The 27967-nt window shown below is 54.9% G+C and overlaps 1 protein-coding gene across 4 annotated transcripts in view; it reads left to right on the plus strand.

The window, feature by feature from the left end:
* LOC146426384 (acid-sensing ion channel 2) overlaps positions 1-27967 on the plus strand; it is a 377298-nt gene that overhangs the window by 303454 nt on the left and 45877 nt on the right. Inside the window, exon 1 of one of the 4 annotated variants that reach the window (XM_085083352.1) lies at positions 8387-9112. The exons of the other annotated variants lie outside the window; for them this stretch is intronic. Coding sequence (XP_084939478.1) covers positions 8573-9112 — 540 coding nt within the window. The 5' untranslated portion in view covers positions 8387-8572. Of the gene's footprint in view, positions 1-8386; positions 9113-27967 lie in introns of those variants that run through there. 4 annotated transcript variants of the gene reach the window in all.

Genomic DNA, 27967 nt, shown 5'->3' on the forward strand with positions numbered 1-27967 from the left:
CCAATCCCTCTGCCCTGCATCCCTGTGGATACTCTCTGTGCCAAGGAAAACTGGGATAGCAGTGGGACAGACCTTGAGCACCCACCCTGTGGCCTCTACTCCTGGAAATCCACAGGAAGGAGGTAAAAATTCCCAAATTCTCCTGCAGTAGCCGCTGGTGTCAGAGGAGTTCGCAGCCATCTGGGATTTGCACGCTGGGAGTTGCCTGAATGAACCCATGCTGGAATGGCTGGAATCGCTGGCAGCATTCCCACAGAATCTGCAAGGAGCTGGAGCAGCTTTGGGCTGTCAGATTGGATCCTTTGAAGGGATTTTTGACAGGAATTGAAGCTTTTTTTGATGGAGAGGGGGAGGTTTTGCCGTGAGCAGGAAGGGGCTGCTTCCCTCGGGAAGGAGCACTGAATTCTCCCGGATTTCTGCAAAGTCTGGGAGTCTCCCAAGCCTTCCCAGGGTGCAGGGACAGGTCAGAGCTGTTTGTGCTTCCAGCCCCATCCTTCAGGTGCTCCAGAGATTTTTTACAATAATTGCATTTATTGATTTCCTCCAAGGTGCCCTTGGCTGGATCCTCCGGAGCGGGAGCAGGGATGAGCTGGGATGGGATGGGACACAAGGACCTTCCCAACCCTTTGGGGCTCTCTTGTGTCCCCAAAACCCCCAGCTCCAGGTGACCTTCCTGCTGCCACTCCGGGATCATCCCCACCCCCTGCTCCTCCAGCCCTGGCAGTGTCCAAGGCCAGGCTGGACAAGGCTTGGGGCAGCCTGGGACAGTGGGAAGTGTCCCTGGGGTTGGAACAGGATGGGATTTAAGGTCCCTCCCAACCCAAACCATTCCAGGACTCCCTGATTCCCCACATGGAGTCAATTTTTCCAACCCCTAAATGGGAATTTTTGCAGCAGCAAATTTTCCCGCCATCCCTTGTGCCACAAATCCCAGGAACAAATGGATTGGGGAATGGGGAAGTTTCAGTGGCAGCCCCAGGGGCTGATCCAGGACCACTCTGGGGCTGTTCAACCCTTAAAATGTCAGCCCAAACCTCCATGGGGAGACTCCAGACTGGCCCAGGGGGTTCCATCTTTGCTTTGCAGCAGATTCAGGGAATAAAGGAATTTCCAAGCGTGATCCAGGTGCTGTGGGATCAGAGGCTGATGTGGAGCTGAGTGTTCCCTTTTATCCTGCAGGATTTGAAACCTCATTTCCCCACTTCCCTCCTGCTGCCATAAAAAGCAGGGATGTGGCAAAACCCAGGGGTGTGGCAGCCTCTTGGATTTGAAAGAGCACCAGGTCTGAGAAGAAAGGGCTTTTCCCCTTTTTCCCACCTGGCTGCCAGGAGAGCCTTCAAATTCCTTGGAAAGACAAGGAATAAATGTTAACTTCAGGAATTGCTCCTTGAACTGGGTTTGGAAACCAAACTCCCTGAGAGAGAGAGAATTTTCCTCCTCTCCAGCATCCAAACACAGAGCAGTTTCCCTCTGGATCTGCCAGGTCCAGGGAATTTAACGGGAGGGAAAAGGATTCAAGAAAGGTGGAATTAGCAGGGAATTGTCTCTCCAGGCACAGAACATGGAATATTCAGCAGGAGCCTCCCAGGTGTCCCAGGGTGACCCACAGGCTCCTGTGCTGGGCTCTGTCCCCCGGGAATCTTCAGGCTCCTCTTTTCCAGGTGCTGTGCTCTTGGGAATGTGAGGGTTGGGATCAGGGGAGGTGCAGAGGAGCCTCCAGCCCACTCCAGGTTTATTCCTGTGGGCTAGCCAGGATTATCCCCCCGAGACAGGGAGGCTGGGAACTCCTTCCCACATTTCCCACTGTCACATCCCACTGCCAGGTGCAGAGGTGATGCCCAATCCCAAATGAAGCTGGAGGAGGTGCCTAATCCATATCAAGGTCCTGTCTAATCCCAAATGAGGCTGCAGGTGATGCTTAATCCCATATAAAGCTGTAGGTGATTCCTAATTTCATATAAAGATGTATGTGATGCTTAATTCCATAAGAAGGTAATGCTTAATCCCATATAAAACTGTAGGTGATGTCTAATGCCATATAAAGCTATAGGTGATGCCTACTTCCATATGAAGGTGTAGGAGGTATTTAAATCCCAAATGAAGCTGTAGGTGATGTCTAATCCCATATAAAGGCGTAGGAGGTACTTAAATCCCAAATGAAGCTGTAGGGGATGTGTAATTTCCATATAAAGCTGCAGGTGATGCCTAATCCCATATAAAGCTGTAGGTGGAGTTTAATCCCAGATGAAGCTGTAGGGGATGTGTAATTCCCATATAAAGGTGGAGGTGATGCCCAATCCCACATGGATCAGCTCCCATCTGCAGCCCACACCCAAAGCCTGGAGGACCCAGGTTTGAACAGCAAAATGAGCTCTGGAGGTTTTTCCTTCCTAGGATCCCTTTTTAATTAAGGCAGGAAATCTCCAGTGGTGCCACACATGGAGCAGGAGAAGCTTTGGAGCAGGAAAAGCCCTGGAGCAGGAAAGCCTTTGGAGCAGGAGAAGCTCTGGAGAAGCTCTGGAGAAGCTCTGGAGAAGCTCTGGAGTGAGGCTGAACTCCCAAGGGAAGCAGGAGCAGCATCCCTGCAGCCCCCCAGGGACACACGGGAGCCAAACCTAGCCAGGAGCTCCTAGCAAACTCCAGCCCTTCAGGAACTGGGTAAAAAAGGAAAAGAAACAGGAACAGAGAAGCCCCAAGGCTCTGAAGTTCAGAGGTTCAAGGAAAAAAAAAATTGGAATCATCATCCATTTGTCTGGGAGAGAATAAACAGAGGATATCCAAATCTTCTTTGTCTTCCTGGAGATGGAATCATTTCCCAGCCTCTGGATGTGTCCCATGGATTTCCTTCCCTGCAGCCATCCAAGGCTCCTTTTAAAGCTCTTCCTTTCCTTTTCTCCTGGCTGTGCTTCCACTTGGGCTGGATGGATCCAGGAGAGCTCCAGCAGGGTCAGGGGATGGGGAGAAGTGCCCCAAAATGCTCAAGGACTGGGGAGAGGCCACCTCACCTGGCTGTGTCCCCTCATTGTCCCACAGGATGGAGGGACAGGACATGGGAATGGCTTCCCAGTGCCAGAAGGCAGGGAGAGATGGGAGATTGGGAATTAGGAATTCCTGGCTGGGAGGGTGGTGAGGGCTGGGATGGAATTCCCAGAGAAGCTGTGGCTGCCCCTGGATCCCTGAAGTGTCCAAGGCCAGTCTAGACAGGGCCTGGAGCAGCCTGGGACAGTGGGAGGTGTCCCTGCCATGGCAGGGGTGGCACTGGATGGGATTTAAGTTCCCTTCCAACCCAAACCATTCCAGGACTTTTTTAGAGCCCCAGGACAGAGCCTTGGGGCCACCCAGGGACGGAGGGGAGACTGCACCAAATCCACGGAGAGCCTTGGAGCAGGAGCTGGCTGTGCCCAATTCCAGGGAACTAGCAGCTCCAGGATGCCCAAATCCTGATGATAACAAAGGAATTGGATTTGGAGAGGCCACAAGAACTTTGCTGTTTAATTTGCTCTGAAGAATTCCTGCTGAAATCTGTCCTTCCCAAATCCAGGGGTGTTTGCATTTGTTTCACTTCCTCCCCTCTTTTCTTCGGCAGGGAAATGGAAAACAGGAGGAAAAAAAAAAGGAGATAATTGGGAGGATGCCAGCAGAGAGTTTAAAATAGATCCAAATCCTTCCTCTTCCCTACCTGCAGAAGGAAAAAAGGAGATATTTAAATCCATATCTCCATAAACACATTTATTTATGGATTAGCATTTTATTCCTTTAAGGAAGGCCGGGAATAATGGCTCTGGCAGGAAATGCCAACTAAAGCAGACCCTGCTAATTAAAGGCCATGTGACAGCCCTGCCACGTGTGGCACAGGACAGCACCTTAAATCCACAGCTGATTGCCAAATGATGCCAAACCCCTGGATCAGCCAAGTCCAAAAACCGGAAGGAAGGAGGATGAAATCCTCTGGGATGTGCAGGGATGGGGATTCCCCACCTGCAGGGTCCCCAGCCCAGCCAGCATCTGACTCCTCCCAAAATCTTCCCAATTAATCAGCAGCAGCAATCCTGGAAAATCCCACTTTCTTTGCTTTCCCCACGCTGTGATTCCCAGTGTAATTCCCAAAGGAGCAGCAGCTCTTTGCTCACTTAGGCATTTGTTTGATCTCTCCCAAGTTTTTTTCCTTTAAATACACACAAGGCCTTGGAAATGAGATATCCAAAGTTTCCCTATTTTTTTGTGGAGCAGGGCTGTGAAATCCAAATGTTTTTATTCCTCTGGTGCTGCTGGGGTGAAGCAGCAGATCCAGAAAGCCTGGAATTATTTATGTGCTCCCAATAGTTTGGTATGGATGGAATATTTCACCTCCCTGCATTCAAAACAAACAGCCCCAAACCACTGCAGCCCCAAAGAATTCCCTTTAGCAGCTGGAAGTTCAGGGAGGGTTCTGCTCCTAGAATCCTCAGTTCCTTGGGAGAATTTCCCAGCATTTACTGATTTTATTGCCATGGCAAATAAAACAAAACCGAGGAAAACAACTCCCTTTGGATGTTTGTTGGGGTTCCCCAAAGCCCTGGGGTCACTCGGGGTGGGGTTGGCACATCCTGTGGGATGTGAGGCAGCAGGGCTGGAATTAGGGCTGAGCAGTGGCTTCCATGGAAACCCCAACGTCCGAGTGTTCCGTGGTGGCTCCAGCAGGAATTGGTTCTGCAGGGCTTGGGCAGAGCAGGGAATTCTCCTGGAAGGTTTGGGGGCTCAGAACACATTTTGGGCTCACTTTGCCCTGACCCCCTGGGCTGTGGGGTCACCCCTGTCCCCAGGGGCTCCTGGGGTCCCCAGGCCCAGCCCAGGCAGGCTCTGCAGGATGGGCACCTCCAGCTGTGCCCAGCTGTGCCAGGCTCTGCCCCTGCCCCAGGAGAGGTTTCCATGCTGGAAAAAGGATCTCTTTCCCAGCCAAAGGGGACCTGAGCCTCCTGCTGGGAATGAGGGACACTTGTTCTCCTTGGCATGAGCTCCTGAGAGCTAAAATTCCACACCTTTGTTTTCCAGGGGCTCTGGCAGCACCAAACACAATGCTGGAATGTTGATCGTGGAATCCTGGAATGGTTTGGGTTGGAAGGACCTTAAACCCCACCCAGTGCCACCCCCTGCCATGGCAGGGACACCTCCCACTGTCCCAGGCTGCTCCAAGCTCTGTCCAGCCTGGCCTTGGACACTGCCAGGGATCCAGGGGCAGCCACAGCTTCTCTGGGAATTCCATCCCAGCCCCTCCCACCCTCCCGGGGAACAATTCCTTCCCAGTATCCAAAGCCCATCCTGCCCCATTGGATCTCATCCCTGTAATTCCTCCTCCTGCTTTCTGTCCCCAAAAGCTCCACCAAGCAGAGATGTCCCAGGGCTGCTCCCTGGCCTGGGCCAATCCCAGGAGCCCCAAAAAGGATAAATCAGCTGCCCATTCCCCCAGCAGGAATAGCTCAGGAGAGCAATGGAATAAATCCCATCAATCCCCCAGGATGCTCCAATGGACACAGGTGGGGAGTGTGGCTAGGAAAGGTTCCAGTCCCCCTGGGAGTCTGGAGAGAGGAATTTGGGATTGAAGTCTCCCTCCTTTGGCTCCTTTCCAGGACAAATGAAATAATGACGACAAAAGGGCCCAGCAGAACAAAGGTTTTGGATTTCCTTTCCAGGGGGTTGAAAGCTCTCCTTTAATCCTTTTTGTCTTCACCCATGTCGATGTTTGAGGTGAAAATGAAGTTTCAAAAGAAGGCAAAGCTTTTGGTTGGAAAAACTTCCCAACATTTGTCCTCCTGTCACCTTTCAGGGGCACACGGGGGATGTTTTGGGGTGGAAATGGTAGAATTCCCCCACAATAATTCACTGAAGTTGTCAAGTATGCCCAAATATGGAATCCAAAATCCATTCTCCACCAGAAGGAGGAAACTCACCCAGCCCAGGGGACAATTTTCAAATGCCTTGTTGGTTAATTAGCAATATTTATTGATCAGCTCTGTTATTTCTTATTGGACTTAATTAAGTCAAATCAGCTTTTGAGCTGCTCTGGCTGCACAAGGAATGAACAAGAGCTCTGCTGCAGTGCCAGGAATGAGCTGCTTTCCCAAAGAACTTCAAACATGGAGATGATTTCTACAGTTGGGGCAGATTTCCCACCAGGTGATACCTTGGAATTTCATGGTCAGGTTTGGTTTGGTCTTTGGAATGTTTTCATGGGAAACCTTTTGGATTCCAGCTCCAGTTGGCCTTGGCCATCCCACTCCTCTTCACCATCAGTCATTTCCAGTTAATTAAGGAACGTTACTTCCCTCTAATAAAATTAGGAAGATTTGAGTGGATCACTTGAGGTGGATTTAAGGAGAACTCAGCTTCCCATGCAAACCTGCTGCTCTTTCCTTCCCAATGCCCTTTTGCCAGGTTGCCTCTGCCCAAAAAAAAACGAGTGGAAAACCTTTTGGAGAAGGGGAAGAGCTGAAAACATGGAAGTGGCCCCAGTCCAGGGCAGGGCTGTGCTTTTCCAGCCGGGCACTGCCAGGGATCCTGGCACGGCCTGGTTGTGCCGCAGGGCAGGGATGTGCTTGGAGGGGAGGGAATTCGGGAGGATGTTCATGGTCAGGTGCCTTTTATTTCCTTGGGCTTGTGGCAATAAATCCTGGATTAAACAGCCCCAGGCTGCCTGGTGGGGAAGCACTCGGGATCTTGATTATCCTGAGAGGGAGCCAAGGGGAAAAACTCCCACTGCTTTCAACAGGCAGCAGGGAAAGAGGAGCTGGGAAAGCAGGAGGAGAGGCTGCCTGGAGCTGCCAGGATCCCGCTGGAATGGACACAGGAACCGCTGGCCCTCTCCCACTCGGTTTGGGAAAGGTCACGGCCGTGGCTGGGGGCGTTGGGAAGGATTTGCTGCTTATGAGCAATGCTAGAAAATGGGAAAATGCTCTGGAGCAGACACGAGCTCTGGAGAAACCAGCCGAGTTATCTGAGGGCACCGAGCTGAGCCCACTCAGTGTTTGTGCTGCCGCCGCCCCCAGCCCTGCGGGGCATCAGCTGAGCCCCTCGATCCCATTTCCCCCACATTCCCAGGGCCAGCAGTGGGATTTCGGGCTGGCTCTCCCCAAGCCGGGGGTTGCTGCACGTTCGCAGCTTCGCCACAATAAAAAAGCAACTCTCCGAGAGAGGCTGGGGAGAACCAGGCTGTAACGACTCCATCTATTGGGTAAAAATATACGGCTCCAAATGCACTGGAAAAATTAATTCCGAGGGAAAAAAAATATCAGAGGGGATTCGGAGCAGTTACCGGCACTTACAGCTTAATTGGGCACAATTAGAGGAATGTTTCTCGGTACTGTTTGAAAGCAAAAGGAAGGTAACGGCAGTCGCTTCCAGAGAGCCGAGCTCAGCAATCCCGAGGAGATGCCAATCCACATCCCGAGTTATTCCCATCGCGCGAGGTGCTGGGGGAAAGGGGATTTTTGTGGTGTCCGACACGGGGCAGGAGGAGCCCCTGAGAGCCAAGGGCTCCGCAGCTCGGTGTTGGGGGCAGAGGGGCAGCGAGGGGCGGCGGCGATGTTTCCATGAACGCCTTTCTGCCTTTCGCACTGGTTCCATGGGAGCGGGGAGCAGCTCCGGCACGGAGCGCGGAAAGCTCCAAACCCCCTCCAAGGCATCACCCCCTCCCCAGAAAGCAGCGGCCGCACGGAGCTCGCCGAGCATCGCTGTGCTTCCCCAGGCTTCGCTTGATATTATGTTCTCCCCCGGGGCTGCTGAAAAGCAGAAAAACAAACTCCTGCCGGAGGAGGGAGGAGGCAGCGGGGGGGCCGAGGCCGGCGGCAGCCGGGGGATAACGGGGGGGCGGAGGAGGTGGAGGAGGAGGAGGAGGAGGAGGAGAGGAGGAGGGGGCTACTCCGGGGAAGCAGCGGCGCGATCGGCGCTGAGCATCGCTGAGCATCGCTCCCTCCGCCTCCCGAGCGGCGAGCGGCCGGGACTGGCACCTCGGGAAGCTTCGTCCCGCTCTTCCTCCTCCTCCTCATCTTCCTCCTCCTCCTCCTCCTCCTCCTGCTGCTGCTGCTGCTGCTGCTGCCGCTCTCTGCCCGCGGCCGGGGCGCGCCCGGCGATGGCAGCGCGGGGCGGGCGCGGCGCGGCGCGGGCAGTGGCGGGCCGGGGGTAGCGCGGGGGTCCCGCAGCGCTCTCCCCGCCGGGGGTCCCGGGGGCTCGGAGCCCGGGGGGCCGCGGCAGGGCTCGTTCGGGGCCGGGGTCGGAGTCGGGCGGGGCGCGGTACCGCGGGATGTGAGCGGCGCGGCCGGGCAGGGACAGGGGCAGGGACAGGGACAGGGGCAGGGGCAGGCGGTGCGGGCGGCGCCGGTGGCCCCGGTGGCCCCGGGCCCGGCATGCCGCGCTGCCGGAACTGCCGCCCGCCGCGCAGCTCGGGGCCGCGGGCCGCCCGCGGGCGCTGCCCCCGCCGCTCGGGGCCGCAGCCGGCGGGGGGCCCGGGGATGGCGCGGCGCTGCTCGCCCTGAGCCCGGCCCGCAGCAGGACGAGCGGCGGGAGCGGCGGCGGGAGGAGGAGGAGGAGGGGAGCGCCCATGGCGCGGGGGCGCCGGGCGCCGGCGCTGCGCACTCGGCTGCACGGGCTGCGCCTCATGTGCTCGGCGCGGGCGGCGCCGGCGCGCCGGGCGCTCTGGGTGCTCGCCTTCTGCACGGCGCTGGGGCTGCTGCTGGCCTGGTCCTCCGACCGCCTGCTGCACTGGCTCGCCTTCCCCTCGCACACCCGCGTGCGCACCGAGTGGAGCCGCCAGCTGCCCTTCCCCGCCGTCACGCTGTGCAACAACAACCCTCTGCGCTTCCCGCGCCTCTCCAAGGGCGACCTGTACTACGCGGGTCACTGGCTGGGGCTGCTGCTGCCCAACCGCACGGCGCGGCCGCTGCTCACCGAGCTGCTGCGCGCCGACGAGGCGCGGCTGCGCTGGTTCGCCAAACTGGCCGATTTCCGCCTCTTTCTGCCGCCCCGCCACTACGAGGGCATCAGCGCCGACTTCATGGACCGCCTGGGCCACCAGCTGGAAGACATGCTGCTGTCCTGCAAGTACCGCGGAGAGCTCTGCGGCCCGCACAACTTCTCCGCGGTGAGTGCGCACCGGGAGCCGCGGCTGCTCTCGCCTCCTGGCCGGGGACCCTCGGTTCGTGTCCGTTCGTGTCGGTTCGTGTCGGTTCTGGTCCGCGTGCCCGGCTGCTCTCGGTCCGAAGAACCCCCAGCTCGTGTTGGTCCCGGTCCGTGTCGGTCGGTGTCGGTCCGTGTCGGTCCGTGTCGGTCCGTGTCGGTCCGGGCAGCCCCGGCTGATGTCGGTCCAAGGGACTCCTGGTTCGTGTCGGTTGTGGTCCGTGTTCCCGGTTCGTGTGGGTTCAAGGGACCCCCGGCTCCTGTCGGTCCGGAGACCCTCGGTGCGTGTCCCTTCCGGGCCCCGCCGCCTCTCGCTGCACGTTTTCCCACGGTGCCCGGAGCGCTGCGGGGTCGCCGCGGTTCTGGAGGGTCCGGCTGGTTCCGGAGGGTCCCAGTGAGTCCGGCAGGTCCCGGAGGGTCCCGCATGGCCCGACAGGTCCCCCCGCCCTAGAAACGCCTCCAGAGCTCCCCGCGGCTCGTTGCCCACGGAGCGTTTCCCCTCCCGCCTGGTTCTCTGCCGGCCCGAAGTGAGGCTCTCTGGTCCAAGGGTGACTCTGGCGTCTGTGCTGCCTCGCGTTTGGATTCAAAATAATTCAATTAATGTTGCACCATCCCCGCCGCCTGTGTCCCACGGTCCCTGTTCCTCCCAGCGTGGTCGCACCTGGATTTTCCCGTGTCCAAGCCGGGCTCCCCAGGTGCGCTGTGGCTGCAGCGCGGGTCTGACCGAGCCCTGCCCATCCCGCCGGCTGTGCTGCCCGAGCTCCTTTGGCTCCCTGCGCATTCCCGGGAGTCCCTGGAGCTGCTCCTTTGGAGCTGGGCGGGTTGGCAGCCTGGGGCGCTTTGGGATGCGGAGCTTTGCTGATCCGAGCTGATCCAGAAGGTGACTGAGCCTTGCTGAACCAGCGGGGTTTGGGATCAACCCCAAAACTCAGGGCAAACCACTGGGAGTGAGATCCCCGCTTGGGAAAATCCCGGTGGGACTGCTGGGAGCTGGGATGTGTGAGAGCAGACTGAGTGAGAGCTGGAGCAGATCCACGTGAAAGAGCCGTCGGTGCTTCCCTGGGAGCAGCTGGATGTTGGTGCTGCTGGAATATTCTGCTCCTCTGCTCCCTGCAGAGCTCCAGGAGGGGTGGCTGTGGTTGAACATCCTGCAAAGAGTGAGGCTGGGGCTGTGGGGAGAGAACAGACTGTGTGTGAGCTGTGTGCGCCGGAGAGGAGCTGAATTCCCGGCTCTGCCTGGGATGCAGCCTGGAAATCAGACGGAATTGTCCCTCTGGACTTGTCACATCAGCTGCTAAATGGTGAAGGGGAGGAGGGAGGGACTCCCTGCGGGATGGAGGGAGCTGCCCAGGCTGGGCAGGCAGCAGCTGCTGCTGCAAACAGGAGCAGGAGTGCCTCAGTTGGAGGGAAAATCATAAATAAAATGGGATATCGAGACAGGCCCTTTCCAGCAGGACAAACTGGTGCCATGGCATGAGAAAATCCAGGAATTACAGTGGGAACAGGCAGTGGGTGGTGGGCAAAAGCTGCCTTCCTCTCCCAGATGCCAGGTTAGGATGTGCTGGTGTCTGCCAGGTGCCAGAAGGGGCTGACTGCAGCTTTTACTGAGCTCCTGCTTCCTCCAAGGTGCGGCAAAGCCGGCAGAGATTCCCATTGTCCCGGGAAAAAGAAATCCTGGAGCATTGCTCTGGCTGCTCAGGGAGTGCAGCACGAGTTCCTCTGGGGGATGGAATTGGGATGGAATTGGGCATTCCCGGCCCTGCAGCTGCTGGTAAGGTGGGCTGAGGAGTGGGATCTGCTCCAGCCATCCTGGGAAGGTCCCAGAAGCTGCTTCCCGAGGCTGGGAGGGAGGGAATTGGGGAGTGTGATCCCTAAGATTCTCCCTGGCAGCTCACAGCGCTGAGGGAATTGCTCTGCTGAGGAAACAGGGGAAATATCCTTCCCACGCCAAAGGTTCTGTGGCCCCAGGCTGGAGGGAGAGGGGAATCTCTGTGCCAGGAACAGCTGGATCTGCTTTCCCTGCCCAGGCTGTGCCCGGAGCGGGTGAGGGGGTTGGTGCCACCTCCCTGTGTCACAGCACGTCCTCCTCCCGTCTGGCTGGAGGAAAAAGGGAGTGACCTCTGCGTTGTCCTTGAGTGGAGGCTGAGGAGCTTTTCTACCTGAGAATCCCTGGGAAAAAGAGGAGTTCCTTGGGGAGGTGCTGGGAACAACTTCCCGGGGGTCTGGAGGGTGCAGAGAGCTCCTGGAGGATCTTTGGGATGGAGGTGCCACACCCAGGACTGGGGTTTGCTGTGGGGTGAGCCCTGGGCAGCCCCAGGTTTGGGGTGCTTGAAGCTTCTGCTTCTCCTCCTGATTTGGTAGAGAAAACCCCAAAGAGAGGCAGGAAAGTCGCGTGGTTTGAGCTGGACGTGGATGTGAGGCAGGATGTGTGGAAAGATGGAATGCAAATGGAATCAGTGGGGGTGTAAAGGGAATTTTGCAGGTTTGAGATCTGCTCAGGTGCTCCAGGAGCATTTCCTGTGCCAAAAGACTGGGGGCAGGTGAGGTTTTCCCAAAAAAACCCCAGAAGCCCAAAGCGGAGCTAGTTTGGAGCAAACAGGTCCTGGCTGAGACATGGAGCAGAGCAGAGGAGCTGGGAAGGAGGAGCTGCTCTCCTGTGACTCCTTTCAGCCTATTTCCCACAGAACATTCCCTCTCCTTTCAGCCCATTTCCCATAGAACATTCCCTCTCCTCTCAGCTCCAGGGAGTTGGGTTTTGTGGGTGACAAGGATAAGGAAAAGGGCACTGGAGAACAAACCCAGCAATCCCAACATTTGTGGGAAGTGTTGCTTTTATCCCTTAGCAGATGGAAATATGGGATTGCGCTGATCTGGGGAGCTCAGGGATGTGGGGCTGTGATGATCCAGTTGGATTTATCCCATTTACATCCCATTTGGATTTATTTCCTTGCCTGTTTCAGGAGGTGTTTCCCTGTCCATGTTTCCCAGAGGGATGGGATTTGTGAATGGATCAGATGGAGTCACCTGCCCTGCCATTGTGGGGTTTTACTCATTTTAGGCTGAACCCAAAGCTGGGCTGCTGGGATGGTTATCCAGGAATCCTGGAGTGGTTGGGGTTAGGAGGGACCTTAAAGCCCAGTTCCATGGCAGGCACATCTGCCACCATCCCAGGCTGCTCCCAGCCCCGTCCAGCCTGGCCTGGGACACTCCAGGGATCCAGAGGCCAAAGCATCCCTCGGTGCTCAGAGCTGGGTAAATGCAGCCTTCCCAAACACCCCCACTGTTCATGCTCTGATCCCTAGGGAAGGAACCATCCAGCAGCTCCTGTCCTTCCAAACTTCTCCCGAATTCCAAATCCAACTGCCAGAACTGGGCAGTTCAGTGATTAAGGATCTGCTTTCCGTGGAATGGCCCCGTCTGGGAGGCTCAGGATGAAGTGGATGGTGCTCTGCTCTGTATTCCTTGGATTTGGGGTTGATTTATCCCTCTGAGCTCTCTGGCTCTGGAATATTTATCTTGGTTGTCCTGTCTGGTGCTCATTGATTTCCTCCTTGCTATGATTTTTCATCCTGAGAAATTCATTAATGGATCCAACATCTTGGGGGCTGTTAATGGAGTGGGCTTTGGGGTTAATGAGTTCCTGATTTAGTGACTCCCCAAATAAAGTTGTCACTGGTGGCTCTGCCTGGGGAGCTGAGGGGACACAGGGGCTGTGCTGGGGGGTGGCAGGGTTTGGTCCCCATCCTTGGGGAAATCCTTGGATTTCTGGGATGCTTCAAAGGCTCTGCAGTCAATCCTTGCTCATGGTTTGATTTGCTCAGTTATTTTTTGTTAAACCATTTTATTTATCCGCAGAGCAGGGACATTATGGGGTGGCAGCTGCACAGAGACCTCAGTGCTGCTTTATAAAAATATTCCTGAATATTTGCCTGAAAATCGGAGGAATATTCCTGCAGTATCCCTCAGGTGGGGGCTGGAATTGTGCTGTTTGCTCAGCAGAGAATCCCCCATGTCCAGCCATATCCCACTAAATTAATGGGATATTTCAGGCCTGGCTTTGGTGTGAGGGAGGACAGGAATTCTGTGCCACCAGCTGGGAAAAGTGAAGCTCAGAATAGCTGGAAGCACCTTCATTACCACCACCACAATTAATGGCTCTGGAATTTCAGGATGTGGGATTGTTTATTTGGGGATTTTCCTCCCTCAACCACAAACTGTTTTACCCAATTCCCTTTTCCACCTTTATTCTCTCCTATTTTTATTTGAATTCCTTATTTTTAGCTCCACTTCCAAACCAAACTCAGCCTCGGGGGTGGTGTTGCTTTGGGAAGGGACGGGGGTGGTGTGTAATGGTGCCGATGTGGGGTTGGAGCTTCAAATGTGCTCCCAAATTGTCCCAGTGCCATTTTAGGGACCTCCATGAAGCCAGGTGGATCCAGCCTGGGATCACTGCAGGGCCAAGGCAGTGTTATCCCAGCTGCCTGCAGCATCCTGAGGGAATCCTGCTGATTTGGGACTCCTGGGGGCAGAATTTGAGGAGAAATCAGGGCTGGACTGTGCTGTCCCAAGTGCTGCTCGCTGTGAAAGGGCTGAAGGGTTTGGGGTAATTTCCTGGGGGTTTGGGGTCATTTCCTGGGAATTTGGGGTCAGCTGGGCCCTGCTCTGAGGGTGGAGATTCCTGTTCTCCTGCAGAGTTGGCTCTTGAGGGGATCTGGAGTTCACTCAGGCTGGGGAATAAAAGCAGGGATGAGTTTGGCACTGTACTGGTGAATCTGAACTGGGCAGGAGAGGAGCAGGAGCTGTGGGAGGAGGAGGATAAAGAGCAGAGATTCCAGTGCTGCCCTTTCCTGCTGGAGCTGCTGAGCTCTGGAGAGCTGCAGGGATCCCAGAGGAATCCATGGAGCAGGAAAAGCTGGGCAACAGCAGGGCTTGGGTGATTCCACCCAGTGCCACCCCTGCCATGGCAGGGACACCTCCCACTGTCCCAGGCTGCTCCAAGCCCTGTCCAGCCTGGCCTTGGACACTGCCAGGGATCCAGGGGCAGCCACAGCTTCTCTGGGAATTCCATCGCAGTCCCTCCCCATCCTCCCAGGAAACAATTCCTTCCCAACCTCCCATCTCTCCCTGCCCTCTGGCAGTGGGAAGCCATTCCCATGTCCTGTCCCTCCATCCCTTGTCCCCAGTCCCTCTCCAGCTCTCCTGGAGCTCCTTTAGGCTCTGGCAGGAGCTCTGAGCTCTCCCTGGAGCTTCTCCTCTCCAGGTGAACAATCCCAGCTCTCCCAGCCAGGCTCCAGAGGAGCTCCAGCCCTTGGATCAGCTCCATGGCCTCCTCTGGAAGGATCCATATCCTTGGAAGACTGAGTGACTTCCTAGGAAGCTCCATTCCCTCCAGATTTGGCTGGGAATGTCACAGCAGCAGGAGGAGAACCTGGCCTGGAGCTGAACAGATGTGCTGGGGATGTGTGGCTGTGCAGGGAGCCAGGAGTGCAAATCCCATGGAATTTGGGAAGAACTGGGCTGGGCTGGGCTGGGCTGGGCTCCTTTGCATCCCACTGCCCCTGGATCCAACTGCAGATCCAGCTGCAGGCAGCTGTTGGAATTCTGCACCCCTGGTGGTTTTACCAACATCTGGGCAAATTTTTGAGGGGAAAACTCCCCTGGGCTCACAGATCATCCCGAGCTGGAAGGGATCTAAAAGGATCCATGAATCCCTGACCCTGCACTCTGGATATGGGAACTTTGATTTCTGGCAGGACAGGAAAAAATCTGTTCATGGGGAAAGGATTCTGGTGAGTTTGGCCACTTTCCCCAGGAGCTTCTCCCAGTTTTGTCCTGGATTGGAGCACAGACCAAACCCCTTTCCTTGTCCAGGAATTTTTGTGGAGAGGAGGGATGGGAGTTTTTGGGAGAGAAGGAGTGGAGGTGTTGGGGAATTGAGGGATGGGTGGCTTTTTTGGGACTTGAGGGATGAGTGGTCTTGGGGAGAGGAGGAATGAGGGTATTAGGGAATTGAGGAATGGGGATGATTTTTTTGGGGAGAGGAGGGACGGGAGTGTTTGGGAATTGAGGGATGAGTGGTTTTTGGGAGAGAAGAAGTGGGGTGTTTGGGAGAGGAGCATCCAACTGCAGGAAGAGGAGGGATTTTTATCAGGACTTTCCTGTGGTTTTTTCCCTGCATGTTGGTTTTCCCTTTTCCATTTCTTCCATCCATCAGGAAAGGGAATTCCAGGTGCTAAAGGTGCAATCATCACCGTGGGTTTGTTTGTTTAGATATGGAATAGATTCCCAATAATTACTCCCCACCCTGAGCAGAATTCATGGAATTGAGGACATCACTCCCTGCCAGGGCTGAATGAATGTTTGCAAACTGCTCCAGGATCTCCCAGCAGTGCTCAAAGAATGGGAATCCTTGGGATGGAGGTGCCACAGGACACTGCTGGGGGGAGGGGGAGGAAATCCAGGGATGCAGGGTGGGAATCTGTGGAATTTGGGCTCCCAGTGCCCTTGGGCTTGCTCCCTTGGGAGCCTGAGGCTGCTGGGCTTGCCCTTGCCTCTGCTCCAGGTCAGGTGATTCCATTTCTCCTGGAATCCCTGGAGCTCATTCCCACTGGGAGCACTGATGGTGCCAGAAGCAATCCAGACTGGCTCCAGGAACGGCTGCTTTTCCCAGTGGGATGGGAGAAATTGGAGCTGAGATGAGCTTTTTTCCTTTTGGCCATGTTTTTCCCATCCTGTCATTTATCCTGAATTCCCAGGGCCTCTGGAATTTCTTCCCACTGGGAGCACTGATGGTGCCATGAGGGCTTTGCAGCATTCCAGGCTGGATCCAGAATTGGTCACTTTTCCCAGTGGGATGGGAGAAATTGGAGCTGGGATGAGCTTTGTCCTTTTGGGTTTGCTTTTCCCATCCTGACTGTGGGTTTTCCATGGGCTGGGATGGAAGAAAACTGCTGGATTATACTCTGGAGCAGCAGCTCTCCATCCTGGGGAAGGACAGGCTGCTGCAGGGAATTCCTCTGGATCATTTATCCCTGGAAATGGCTCAGCCTGCCTGGGGAGCTGCTGCTTTTCCAGACCTTTTGCAAGGGCTGATTTGCCATTCCTTGTCCATGCAGGAGGCCAGGCTGGAGCTGGCCTGGGTGCAGGGATGGTGGGATGGCCCTTGGGATGGTGGGATGGCCCTTGGGATGGTGGGATGGCCCCTTGGACTGCAGAGATGGCCCTTGGGATGGTGGAATTCCCGTGGAATGCTGGGATCCCTTCTGTCCAGTTGCAGGGATTCCTGTGAACCAGGAACTGGTTGGGAAATTCCTGCCTAAATCCTAGGCTTTCCAAATGCACCCTCTGCTCCAAAGGTGGGAATTCTCCTCCAGAGCCTTCCCAGGTGTGCTCAAGGCTTCCAGCAGGGCTGCTTGGTGTTGGAATTCCTATTTCCCCTGCATTTCTGCTCCATGTTCCCTTCCTGGCCCTTTCCAGCACTTCCACCCTTCCCTGATTTCTTTTTCTTTGGGAAAAGTCACCTCTCCATCCTGATCTGATTTGGAATGAGGGCTCTGCACTTCCCTCCCCTGAAACCAGAAAATCCCATTATTCCAAACCTCTGGGATAACACAGCTGATTCACTTCCCTCTCCAGCACTTCTGGGAATTCTTTTTTTTCCCTTTCCCCTGCAATTTCAGGCAGTGGGAGCAGGAATTTGTCATGTTTTCATGGATTGTGCCACTCCTCTCCTCAATTTTATAATTTCCTCCTGGAATGAAACAAATTCCAGGCAACCTTCCTCCCCAAACCCCCGGAGCTTGAAATTTTTTCAATAATAAAGTAGAACATGAATTAGGAACTGGAGCTGTTCCCAATATTAGGACCACACTGCAGCCATCCCGATTTTCCTCTGCTTTATTAAATCAAGAGGATTGTTGTATTATAATCCAATTAACTGATTCCCAGGCAGGAATTCCTGGCTCCAGGGTGGGGGGATAGTTGGATAAAATTATTGGAAAAGGCTTCAGACCTTTGTGGTTTGGGATTTTTTCCTTTTTCCCTTTATAAACCCTTTAGCAGTTGGGACCAAGGCAAAACTGGGGGGGGGAATTCGCACCTGGTTTTTTAATGAATTTATGGAATGATCCCAGGTGGCTCCTCGTGGGCAGGGAGATCCTGCTGGGCTCCCAGCACATGTTCTGGACAGGAATAATCCAATTTTTTCCTTGGAATTCATGGCTCAGTGCTCCCAGCACTCGGGGGGAAGGGCAGGGACAGAAGGATCAGCAGCTTTTCCATGGAATTCTGTTCCTTCAGCTCCAGACAAACCTGGCACAGCTCGGAGGGATTGGGGGGGTTTGCAGTGGGATCAGGGAATGGTTTGGGTTGGAAAGGACCTTAAAGGATGTGAAATCCCATCCAGGGCCTGCCCTGGACACTGCCAGGGATCCAGGGACATCCATGGAATAACTGATTCCAGGGCCTCCCCACCCTCCAGGGGAAAATTCCTTTTTTCTCAGACCTTCTTGCTTTGACAAGTTTTGTAGCAATTCCCAAATGCCTCCAAAGTCATGGAAATGGACTGTGCAGTGGGGAAGCAGCCCGAGAGACTCCCTGGAATCCACCAGTGTGTGCTGTAACATTCCCACCGTGGATAGAACCTCGTAACAAATACTCTGAAATAGCAATGGATTCTGTTTCCTTCCTGGGAGGTTGGGATCATCTCCCTGTGCTGAACAGCAGCTCCCAGCATTCCAGCTCAGCTTTCCAGCTCATTCCTGGCTCCATCAGCATCTCCTGCTCTCCACACTCGGCTGAATTCTGGAATTTCTTCCTTCAGGGAGTGCTGGAGCAGAAGGCACCACCCTGCCCGAGTCATTCCTTGGGGAGCAATCCTGGCAATCCTGACTGAAGGTGGTAGATTCCCATGTTGTTCCCCAATCCCAGTGTTGTTCCCCAATCCCAGTGTTGTTCCCCAATCCCAGTGTTATTCCACAATCCCAGTGTTGTTCCCACAATCCCAGCGTTGTTCCCAGCCCATCCTAAACCCTTTGGGATATCACAGCCATGGATCCCTGTGTTCCTGGTGCTGCCTGCAGCCAGATCCATCCCCTCTGGAGCCTCCTGCAGCTCCTGGATGATTTATGGCACCCAGGGCTCCAGGTGGATCCTGCTCCCAGCTTTATCAACACTCACCACCATATTCCATGGAGGATCCAGCCAGGGATCCTGCCATGCTCCCTATTTTCCTCTGGAAAGTCCATTTTCCTTTTCTCCTCACAAACTTTCCCCCTTTCCTTTATCCCTGCCTTGAACAAAGCTTTCATTCCGCTCAGCCCATCCCTCCCTCCAGGTTTTCCTCTCTCCCGATGTGGTTGGAATCTACAATCCTCCAGCCCTGCTGCCCTCTGCCCTCCCAGCGGGATTTGGGAACACGGAACTCTCACCTTTGTGGCGCCGGGGAGCTGTGGCTGCAGGAGCTGGGGCAGGGCTGTGCCTTTTGCTCTCTGCTCTCTCCCTAAACATTCCAATCCAATTTCCAGAGGGATGTTCCCGGCCCTGGGATCCTGTTTTCCTGACCGTGCAGGGCCGAGGTTTCCCTGTGGCTGCTGGAAAAGGAATGAGGACAGGGATGAGGCTGATGGATGCTGCTGCCTTGGCTGGGTTTGCCTTGTGCTTGGGAGTTCCCAGCTGCTCCCAGCTCTGGGTGTGCTGCTTTGGATTCCAGGGTTACTGAAGGTTCCTTCCACCTGAAAACATCCTTTTTCCTTTTCCCTTTCCCCTTCCCCTTTCCCCCTTTTTTCCCTTTCCCCTTTTTTCCCCTTTATTTCCACTTTATTTCCACTTTCTTTCCCCTTTCCTTCCCCCTTCCTCCTCTTTTCTTCCCCCTTTTCCTCCCCCTTTTCCCCTTCCCTTCCCTTCCCTTCCCTTCCCTTCCCTTCCCTTCCCTTCCCTTCCCTTCCCTTCCCTTCCCTTCCCTTCCCTTCCCTTCCCTTCGATTTTCCCAAACAATTAACACTTCCCATCATTTCCTGCCAATGCTCATTAATCTGCTGTTGGTTTTTGTGCCAAATCCATTGTGTTACAATAATTCCAATGGATCCAAGGCCCTTGGTTGGGGAGTCATTGGGGCAGGTGGAAGTCAAGCTCCTGGCTGGGCTGGGAGATTCCCTGGATTCCTCAGTGTCCTGTGACATCTGCCTGGACAGGATCCATCTCAGCTCCTGCTGTTTCCCTGTATTTTTGGGATTTCTGGCTGTGGGATGAGCAGGGGGTTTGGAACCTTCGTGTTTCTGTAATTCCATAAATGTTCCTCCTTTTCCAAAGGCCTTTCCCTCATGGAGCAGTGTTCAGCTTTCACAGGAGGGAATTTCTTCTCCCCACAATTTGATCCCTCAAGTGAAACCCTCAGTAGCACTTCCTTGGTGATAAGGGGAAATTCCAGGTCCTTTTTCCTTGCCACAGCTCCCCTTCCCCACGCTCTGAGGTTTGATTTGGAATGACTCCTGGATTTGGGATCTGCCATGTCCTGGGGAGGATAATCCAAAGTGGGGAGGGGAAGGAGATGCCTCGACATCAAGGGCAGCTTTTGGGGCTTTTCCACAGGCTGGGACTTGGTGTGGGATCAGCTCCCTGTAGAATGAACTCCCTGTGGAATTCTCTGTGCCTCAGCAGAGGGGGATGTTCCAGCGAGGGCTTCAGCAGCCCCAGATCCTGAGGATTGCCTGAAGTTGGATAAAAAAAATCACTTTAAGGTGGTTGAAGATTTTCTTCTGTGTATCTGTTTTGCCTCCAGCCTGGGCACTGCTCCAGAGGAAATTTCCAAGCTTTCCTTGATGGTTTTAAGGATTAAGGATTTAGATTAAAAGAAGATCAGAGATTTTCACACCTCCTTAGGGCTGGCTTTAAACTTCCAGCACCAGGGGATCCCAGAGCCTGTGGGGGGAATGAAATCCCTGGATAATCTGGTGATGGCCCCACCTCGAGTCCTGGGTTCCGCTTTGGGCTCCTGCAAACAAGGACCTGGAGGGGCTGGAATGAATCCAGGGAAAGGAACAGAGCTGGGAAGGAGCTGGAGAACTCCTGAGGGAGCTGGGAAAGGAGCTCAGCCTGGAGCAAAGGGGATCAGGGGGACCTTGTGGCTCTGCACAGCTGCTGACAGGAGGGGACAGCCAGGGGGTCAGGCTGTGCTCCAGGGAACAGGGACAGGAGGAGAGGGAACAGCCTCAGGCTGGGCCAGGGGAGGCTCAGGGTGGACAGAAGCAGGAATTTCTCCATGGAAAGGATGCTCAGGCCTTGGCAGGAGCTGGCCAGGGAGCTTTGGAGTTCCCATCCCTGGAGGTGTCCAGGGAATTCCTGGAAGTGGCACTGAGTGCTCTGGGCAGGGGACAAGGTGGGCATTGAGCACAGGTTGGACTCTGTGATCCTGGAGGGATTTTCTATCCTCAGATCCTGAGATTCTGTGACCCTGAGTTGGGAAATGGAATTAGTAGGGAAGGGAAGCTAGGTGGATTTAAAGAGCTGCCTGGACACTACCAAGGATCCAGGAGCACCACAGCTTCTCTGGGCACCCTGTGCCAGGGCCTGCCCACCCCTCACAGGGAACAATTCCTTCCCAATCTCCCACCCATCCCTGCTCTCTGGCAGTGGGAAGCCATTCCCATGTCCTGTCCCTCCATCCCTTGTCCCCAGTCCCTCTCCAGCTCTCCTGGAGCTCCTTTAGGCTCTGGCAGGAGCTCTGAGCTCTTCCTGGAGCTTCTCCTCTCCAGGTGAACAATCCCAGCTCTCCCAACCTGGCTCCAGCCCCTCTGATCCTTCGTTATCCCAGGCACAGCAAACTGAGCCACTTCCCATGGAAAATCCCACGGTTTGTCTTGCTTTTTCTCCACTTTTTGAAGTGATTTTGCTCCTTTGGCCTCTGTTCCCTCCCTGCCTTGGGAAAGGGGAGCTCCAGTGGGGATGAAGGGGACAGTGCTGACCCTGGGCCTCCTCCCTGTGTCCGCAGGCAATCCAGGGGATTTTTGGGATTTCAAAGCCCGCTGCTGACAGGGGCAGCAGTGCTGTGGTCAGAGCCTCACCTCTCGTTTTCCCCTCGGAAGGATCAGACTCCTCTGTCCCCTCCCTGCTGGCAGGGCTCACCCCGGGAGCTTGGGCTGCTCAGGGAATAAGGCTGGCAGTCGGAGGGGCTGCCATGCCTCAAAGCCGTGGTTTCCCAGCAACTAAACAGGAGCAGGGAAAATCCAGAGGAAATCCTTGATGTCTGGCAGGCTGTTTGCCTCAGAAGTCGCTGTGAGCCATCAGCGCTCGTTAGTGCTGCTGACACTTGGATTTCCAGCCTCCTGTCTCTGGGCTGGGAAAGACAATTCCCTCTGGATGGGAGATCCTGATTCCAGGTTTTTGTCTCCTTGTGGGAATCCCAGGGGAGCAGGGGGTGGGATCCAACCCTCGTGGGGCCAACCACTGGGGTTACACCCAGGCCACGTTTGTGTTTGCTTACATTTGAAATCGAAAAAGCAGCAGAGAAATCATGGGAGAGGAAAAGCTGCTGATTCCAGGGCTGCTGGATGAGGCTGTGCTGCTGCTTTGGCAGAATCTGGGATGTTCCACGGGATGGTTTTTGGAGTCAGTAGTTTGGGATTTCCCCATGGTGTCCTTGCTGCAGGAATTGGTGCAGATTTGGTGCTTTGGGGTGGTTTTTCTCAGCGCTGCAGCAGTGGCAGCAGCAGGGGAAAGCTCCAGGGAGGGAGGACTTGGATGTCCTTGCTCTGCAGGCTTGGAGGGGCTGGAGCTGCAGGACCTGGCTCAGGGCTGAGCAAAGCCAGCTCCAGCCTCCCAGGAACCCTGCAGGAACAAATCCTGGCAGAGCCAGCCCTGCAGGGAGGATCAGGAACCTGGGAAACAGAATTGCTCAGGAGAAGGTTTTTGTGGAGTTCAGGGCTGTGAGTCCCTTGGGGTGGGGCAGGAGAAGAGTCCCACGAATTCCTCAGCCCTGCCCAGGTGGGATTTGCTGATGGTTTGGGGATTTTGTTATCCCTGCCTGGATTTTCTGTTGGACCTTGGGATGGAGGAGCTGGACTTGGGTTCCACCTGCTCAAGCCTGGCTCAAAGTCAGGCTTAGGGCTTGTGGGGCAGCAGGGACAGAGGGTGGAGAACTGCTCCAGGGGCCTTTCCCAAGTGTGGGTGGACCAGGCTGGGCTGGGATGGGCTTGGATGGGGTTTGGATGGGATTTGGATGAGGTTTGGGTGGGGTTGGATGGAGTTTGGATGGGGTTTGGAAGGGTTCCTTGGATGGGGTTTGGATGGGGTTGGATGGGGTTTGGAAGGGTTCCTTGGATGGGGTTTGGTTGGGGTTTGGAAGGGTTCCTTGGATGGTTTCCTGTCCCTCCCTGGCCATGGCAGAGGGACTTTGGGACAGAGCAGAACAAAGAATAGGGACTGAGCAGGAGAATCCACAAAATGAAATAAACCCCAGAATCAGAAAGGCTGGAAAAGACCTCCAAGATTTTCAACTCCAACCTTCATCCAATTCCCGAGTTTTTTGGCACAGCTGGGTTGGTGTCTGGCTCTGGAATGCTCTGCTGGGATCCCAGGGCTCCAAAGGAGCACTTGGCACCAGTCAATCCCATTCCCACCTCGAGGTGACCTTGCTCACATCCCTTTTTCCTCCTGTTCTTCCCTTTCCCTCCCTGCTGGGCTCAGCTCCTGAATCTTCATCTCCCCATGAGCACAACTGGGAAATGTCTGAAAATCCACCAAGCCCTGATGGATTTGGAGGAGGGAATACTCAGTCTGGGAGTGACAAGGGCTTTTTTCCGTTGCTGGAGGGATTTTTTGCTGTGGTTTAATGGGATTAGTGCTGGAGGTTTGTGGCCAGCTGTTCCCTCCGCAGACAGGCAGGAAAACATTCCAGCATTCCACTCCTGCTGCTTTCATCTTGTAATGAGCTTGTCAGCAATTAGCAGCTCTTGGAACGGGCCTGGAGTCACAACACCACAGCTCAGTGCCCAAAACCTTGATTTGTAATGGGAATTGGGTGGGAGAAGGGCTGGAATGTGGGTGGGTTCAGGATTAATGGGCAGGAAGCACCAGTGCTCTGCTCTGTGGCATTTCCTTGGTGGTTTGTGGAGGGTTTGGATGAGTTTGGGATTAGAATACACAGAGATCATTTGGGGATTTATGGGGATATCATTTGGGGATTTTTGAAAATTTGGAACATTTCTAGCCTGGAATTTTCCCTCCTCATAGGAAGGAGGGGAATTCACTGAAGATCTTAAATCTGTAAAGTCTTTCCCAAATGGATGGCACAGCAGATCCAGGGGGAATGGGATGTGCAGGGAATTTCTGCAGGGCTGGCAGAGCTGAGGGTGTTTTCTGGGAAAACAGGAAGGTTTTTGCTCCATGGTGCTTGTCCTGGTTGTTGCTTCAGAGCCTGGATTTCTCCAGCCTCACCAGGTGGAAATAAATGTGGGATAGTTTGAAACCCCTAGAATAGAGATGTGGCAAAGGCCTGGCTTGGAATCTTGGAGTTTGTGCTGCTCTTCAAACCTAGAGAAGCCTTGCAGTGCATTTTTATTCTTATTTCTATTTCTGAAGGCATCAGGCAGAGAAGATTCCTGAGCTTTTCCCTGCAGTTTTCCCAGGAGCCATTCTGGAGCCGTGGCTCCCTGCCCTGGTGTTTATGGCTGGATTAGTAAAGCTGAGCTGAAGGTCAGGACTTGGGCTGGGGGGAGGGATTTGTCCTTTGAGGGATTTGTCTCGTGGAGGTTTTGCTGTGGAAGCGATAAAGCAGATCCTGGAGCTGCTGCTGCTCCTCCCAAACCCTTCCCGTGGGATTTGCTCTCCTGCCTGAAGCTGGGCAGGATTGGAGCAATGCTCTGGAATCATGGAATTGTTCAGGTTGGAAAGGCCCTCTGAGCCTGTGGAATGCAACCATTTCCAGCACTGCCAAGGCCACCCCTGCCCACGTCCCCAAGTGCCACCTCCACACGGCTTTCAGTCGTCCAGGGATGGGGACTCCACACTGGACAGGGCTTTCAGGGAGGAAATTCTCCCAATATCCAACCTAAACCCTGGCACACCTGAGGCCATTCCCTCTCTTCCTGTCGCTGTTCTCTGGGAGAAATCCCAATCTCCCTCCTGTCAGGAGTTGTGCAGATCCACATGGTCCCCCCTTTTCTCCAGGATAAACATTCCCAGCTCCCTCAGCTGCTCCTGGGGCTCCAGTCCCTTCCCTGGAAGGCCACAAACCTTCCCATTCCAGGGAATGCAATCCCATCTGGAGCAGCTCTGTGTGCCCTGCCAGGGCTTTGGGGTCACACCTGGCCTCATCCAGCTTTTCTTCACTTTCCTCAGGGCCCTGAGCACAAATCCCTCAAGGTTTGAACCCCCAGCTCAGCCAAAACCTGAGGAAATTTGGGATGTGGTTCCAGGCTGAGCTGTTCCCCTCCAGGAGCCTTTCTGACAGGAGCCCCGTCCTTAAAAACCAAAGGAAGATGGAGCTGGAGACAGAGTGTGTCCTGGCAGAAGTTCCTGCTCCAGTTCAGCTCCATCCATCTTCCTTTCCAAAACCCATCCAACTGCAGTGCCCAGAACACTCCGAGCCAATTAATCCTTTGGAAGGTAAAAAGAAATTAAAGGGAAGTTGAAAAATATCTCCTGTGGGAATGTCCTGAGGAAAGAATCAATCCAGGAATAAATGGAGCTGAGTTTGGCCAGCTGCTGGAATTTCTCCTCAGTGACCCTGGCTCAGGGATGTGGCCACCAAGGGGACTGTGGGGTCACCAGGGCTCTGCAGGTGCCACTCCTGGGAATGTCTGTGCTGTTGTCCCTGGTTTTGGGGAGGAATTGCTGCTCCTTCCCTGCCTGCCTGGAAGTTCATGAGCATTAAATGAGGTGAGGCTGGTGCTGCTGACAGGCTCTGCCTGCACAGGACTCACTCCAGTTCCTGGAAACGCCGAGTTTTGCTGGTGTCACATCCCAGAATCAGGGATTGGCACAGGGAAGGGTTTTCCAAGGGCTCTGCTGCTCTGGAGCTGCAGCCAGGGGTGGATGAGGGGGAACATTCCCTGTGCCGGGCAGTGCTGGATGGAAACTTTGGGATTTCAGCCCAAAATCTGTTTGTCAGAGACAGGCCGAGGCCTGGGGGGTTCATTTCCAACCCCAGAGGTTTTTGTTATGGAATGTGTATTCTTACCCCAGCCAAGGTGGGATTTCTCTGGAATTGAAGCCTCTCAGCAGAAATCCTTCCTTGTCTGCTTCCCCTTTGCCCCCAGTGACTCCCAGGGCATCCAGGGAATGCCATCCCAGGAAATGCCATCCCAGAGAAACAGCTCCAGTGTTTCTGGATCGTTCTTTGCTTCTTCACCCACCTCTCCCACACCCTTCCCACAATCCCTGGGCTCTCACAGGATCCTGGCATGCTTTGGGTCGGGAGGTTGCTCCAAACCCCAACCAACTCCACTGCTCCCAGTTTGGGGTGTGGTGTGGTCCTGCTGGGGGATGCTGGGATGCTTCCTGCTGGGAGTGGGTCAGGGAATCGGGAAAGGTTTGGGAGGAACCCCAAAGCCCATCCAGACCCTGAGCTGCTCTGGGGTCTGCAGGAGGTACCCCAATCCATGGGATCTGCAGGAGAGATCCCAAATCCCCGGTCCATGGGATCTGCCCCCCCTCAGTGCTGCCCTGTTGCTCCACAGTGCCAGAGCTGCCCAAAGTCTGCCAACCCCCAGACCTGCCATGCTTAATGCCTGACCTCCCCCCACTGCCTGGCTGAGAGAAAAAAGGGAACCCAAGCAATTTCACAATGAGGGTGAGGAATTCCCATTTTTATGGGGTGATTTCTAAATCGGGGTTTTATCTCAGCCCCAAGCAGGAAGGAGGAAACCCTGAGCTCCCCCAGGGCTTTGCTGTCCAGCCTCCCTGGCTGGGCTGGGCAAGTTCCTCCTGTCGTGTTTGGTTTTGTGCTGAGCCCCAGATATTCTGGGGTTTCTGTCTCATGGGTTCCCAGAGGGATGGGTTTGGCTGCAGGGTTTTTGGGGTGTTTGCTGGGGGCTGCCTTGGGCAGCTGTCAATGCCTTGGGGAGCCCAGGCTGGGAATCACTGCTGCCAAAAGGGACTCGAGTCCAACACTGCCTCAAATCCCTTCCCAAAAGCTTCCCGGAATCCCAGAATCAACCAGCTTGGAAAAACCCTTTGAGACCAGAGTTCAACCCTGACCTGGCACCCCCTTGTCCCCAAGTGCCACCCTCAGAGGTGACCCCCTCACCTCCTGCTGCAGGGCTGGGGCTCCTGTTTTTCCTGCCCCAAATTCCCAGCCTGCTCTCCTGGATTCCTGGCAGTGCCAGGCTGCTCTCCTGGATTCTCTCCCAGATTCTCTCCTGGATCCCCAGGGAGGGAGGAGGAAGCCCCAGCTCTGGGCTGGGGAAAGGGACAGGGAAGGGACAAAGTGTCACTTGAGCTGCCCAAAGTGCCATTTCCTACTGCCAGGGCTCACTGCAATTCCTTAAAATCCCATAGCCAGGGCTTATGGGAATCACAGAATTCCTGCCTGGAGAGATGCTCCATCCAGGCCCCAGTGCCAGCTGTGCCCGAGCCCTGCCAGGCCCAGGGAGCAGCAGGAAGGAGCTCCTGGCTCACCATTCCTGACAGGATCATTGGATCTTTGCTTCCTCCCTGTCAGAGTGGGAAAATCCACCCTTGATTCTCTGAACTCTTCCATGAACTCTTCTCTGGGAAAACTGTGCCAGGGCTTCCCTACCCTCAGGCAGGAATTTTGTATCCAAATCCTTGCTGAGTTTCCCCCCAGAAAAACCCCACTCCTTTCTTCTTGGGTCACCATCTCCTTGGATTTTGTCTAAACCATCAGGAAAAAAGGTGTGGAATTGGAGAAAAATCCTCTTTGGAGCCTTGGATTTCAAATCAGGGATTCCTGGGATGCTCCCAGGTCATGGAGGGATGCAGAGCTGGAGATGAGGCTCTGTGGGGAAAGCCTGGGAATTGTGAGGGTGAGGAATGGTTTTCCCTCTGTTTCCCTGTTGCTGGTGGACGTTTCCAGGCAGGATGGCTCTGCCAGGGATGGAGATGGACTGTGGATCCGATAAAAACAGCTCTGGGGTGGGAGAGGGAGGAGTTCCCCTTCACTGGGATTTTCCTCCTGGGGGATCCTGGATGTGCTGTGCTGATGGGAGCAGGGATCACCCTGAGGGTCCCTGCCCGTCCTCTCCTTGAAGGGAGGAGGAAAAAACATGGAAAATCCATTGAAAATCCATGGGAAATCCCTGATTTTCAGTGCTGGAGACAGCTCTGGAGTGAGGACCTTGGGGATCTCCCTGCCCTGCTGGATCCAGGTTTTCCTGTGGGATAAGAAGGAAAATTCCTCCTTCCCTCCAGCCAGAGGTTCTCTGATGCATCCTGTGGTTTCCCCTCCAGCTGCCCAGGATAGCTGCAATTCCCAGGAGAAAATTCCCTTACCTCAGGCATTCCCAACATCTCCTGCTCTCATTCCCTGCTCCTGGGGGAGGCTCTTCCTCTCCTGTTGTGTTTTAGGGTGATTTATTCCCCTCTCTCCCCCCCAAATCCATTTTTCTTGACTTCCCCATGGAAAATTCTGCCCTTTTTTTCCTGCCCCGCCTGTGTGGTGCTTTTCCATCACCCCGGAGATCCATGGCTCCAGCTCTGGGAATGCTCTTACTCCCCAGGGCTGCATCCTGGGAGCTCCACCCTCCTTCCCAAAATCCCATTTGTTCCCAATTTAGGGCTGGCAGAGAGGGGATTTTGTGGATTTAATCCCAGACATTCCACACACCAGCAATGAGCTGGGAGAGCTCCCAGGATTCAGGCCTGT

The sequence above is a fragment of the Lichenostomus cassidix genome, chromosome 27 (genome assembly GCF_008360975.1).
Source record: "Lichenostomus cassidix isolate B80296 chromosome 27, HeHo_3.0, whole genome shotgun sequence".
Lineage (NCBI taxonomy): Eukaryota > Metazoa > Chordata > Aves > Passeriformes > Meliphagidae > Lichenostomus > Lichenostomus cassidix.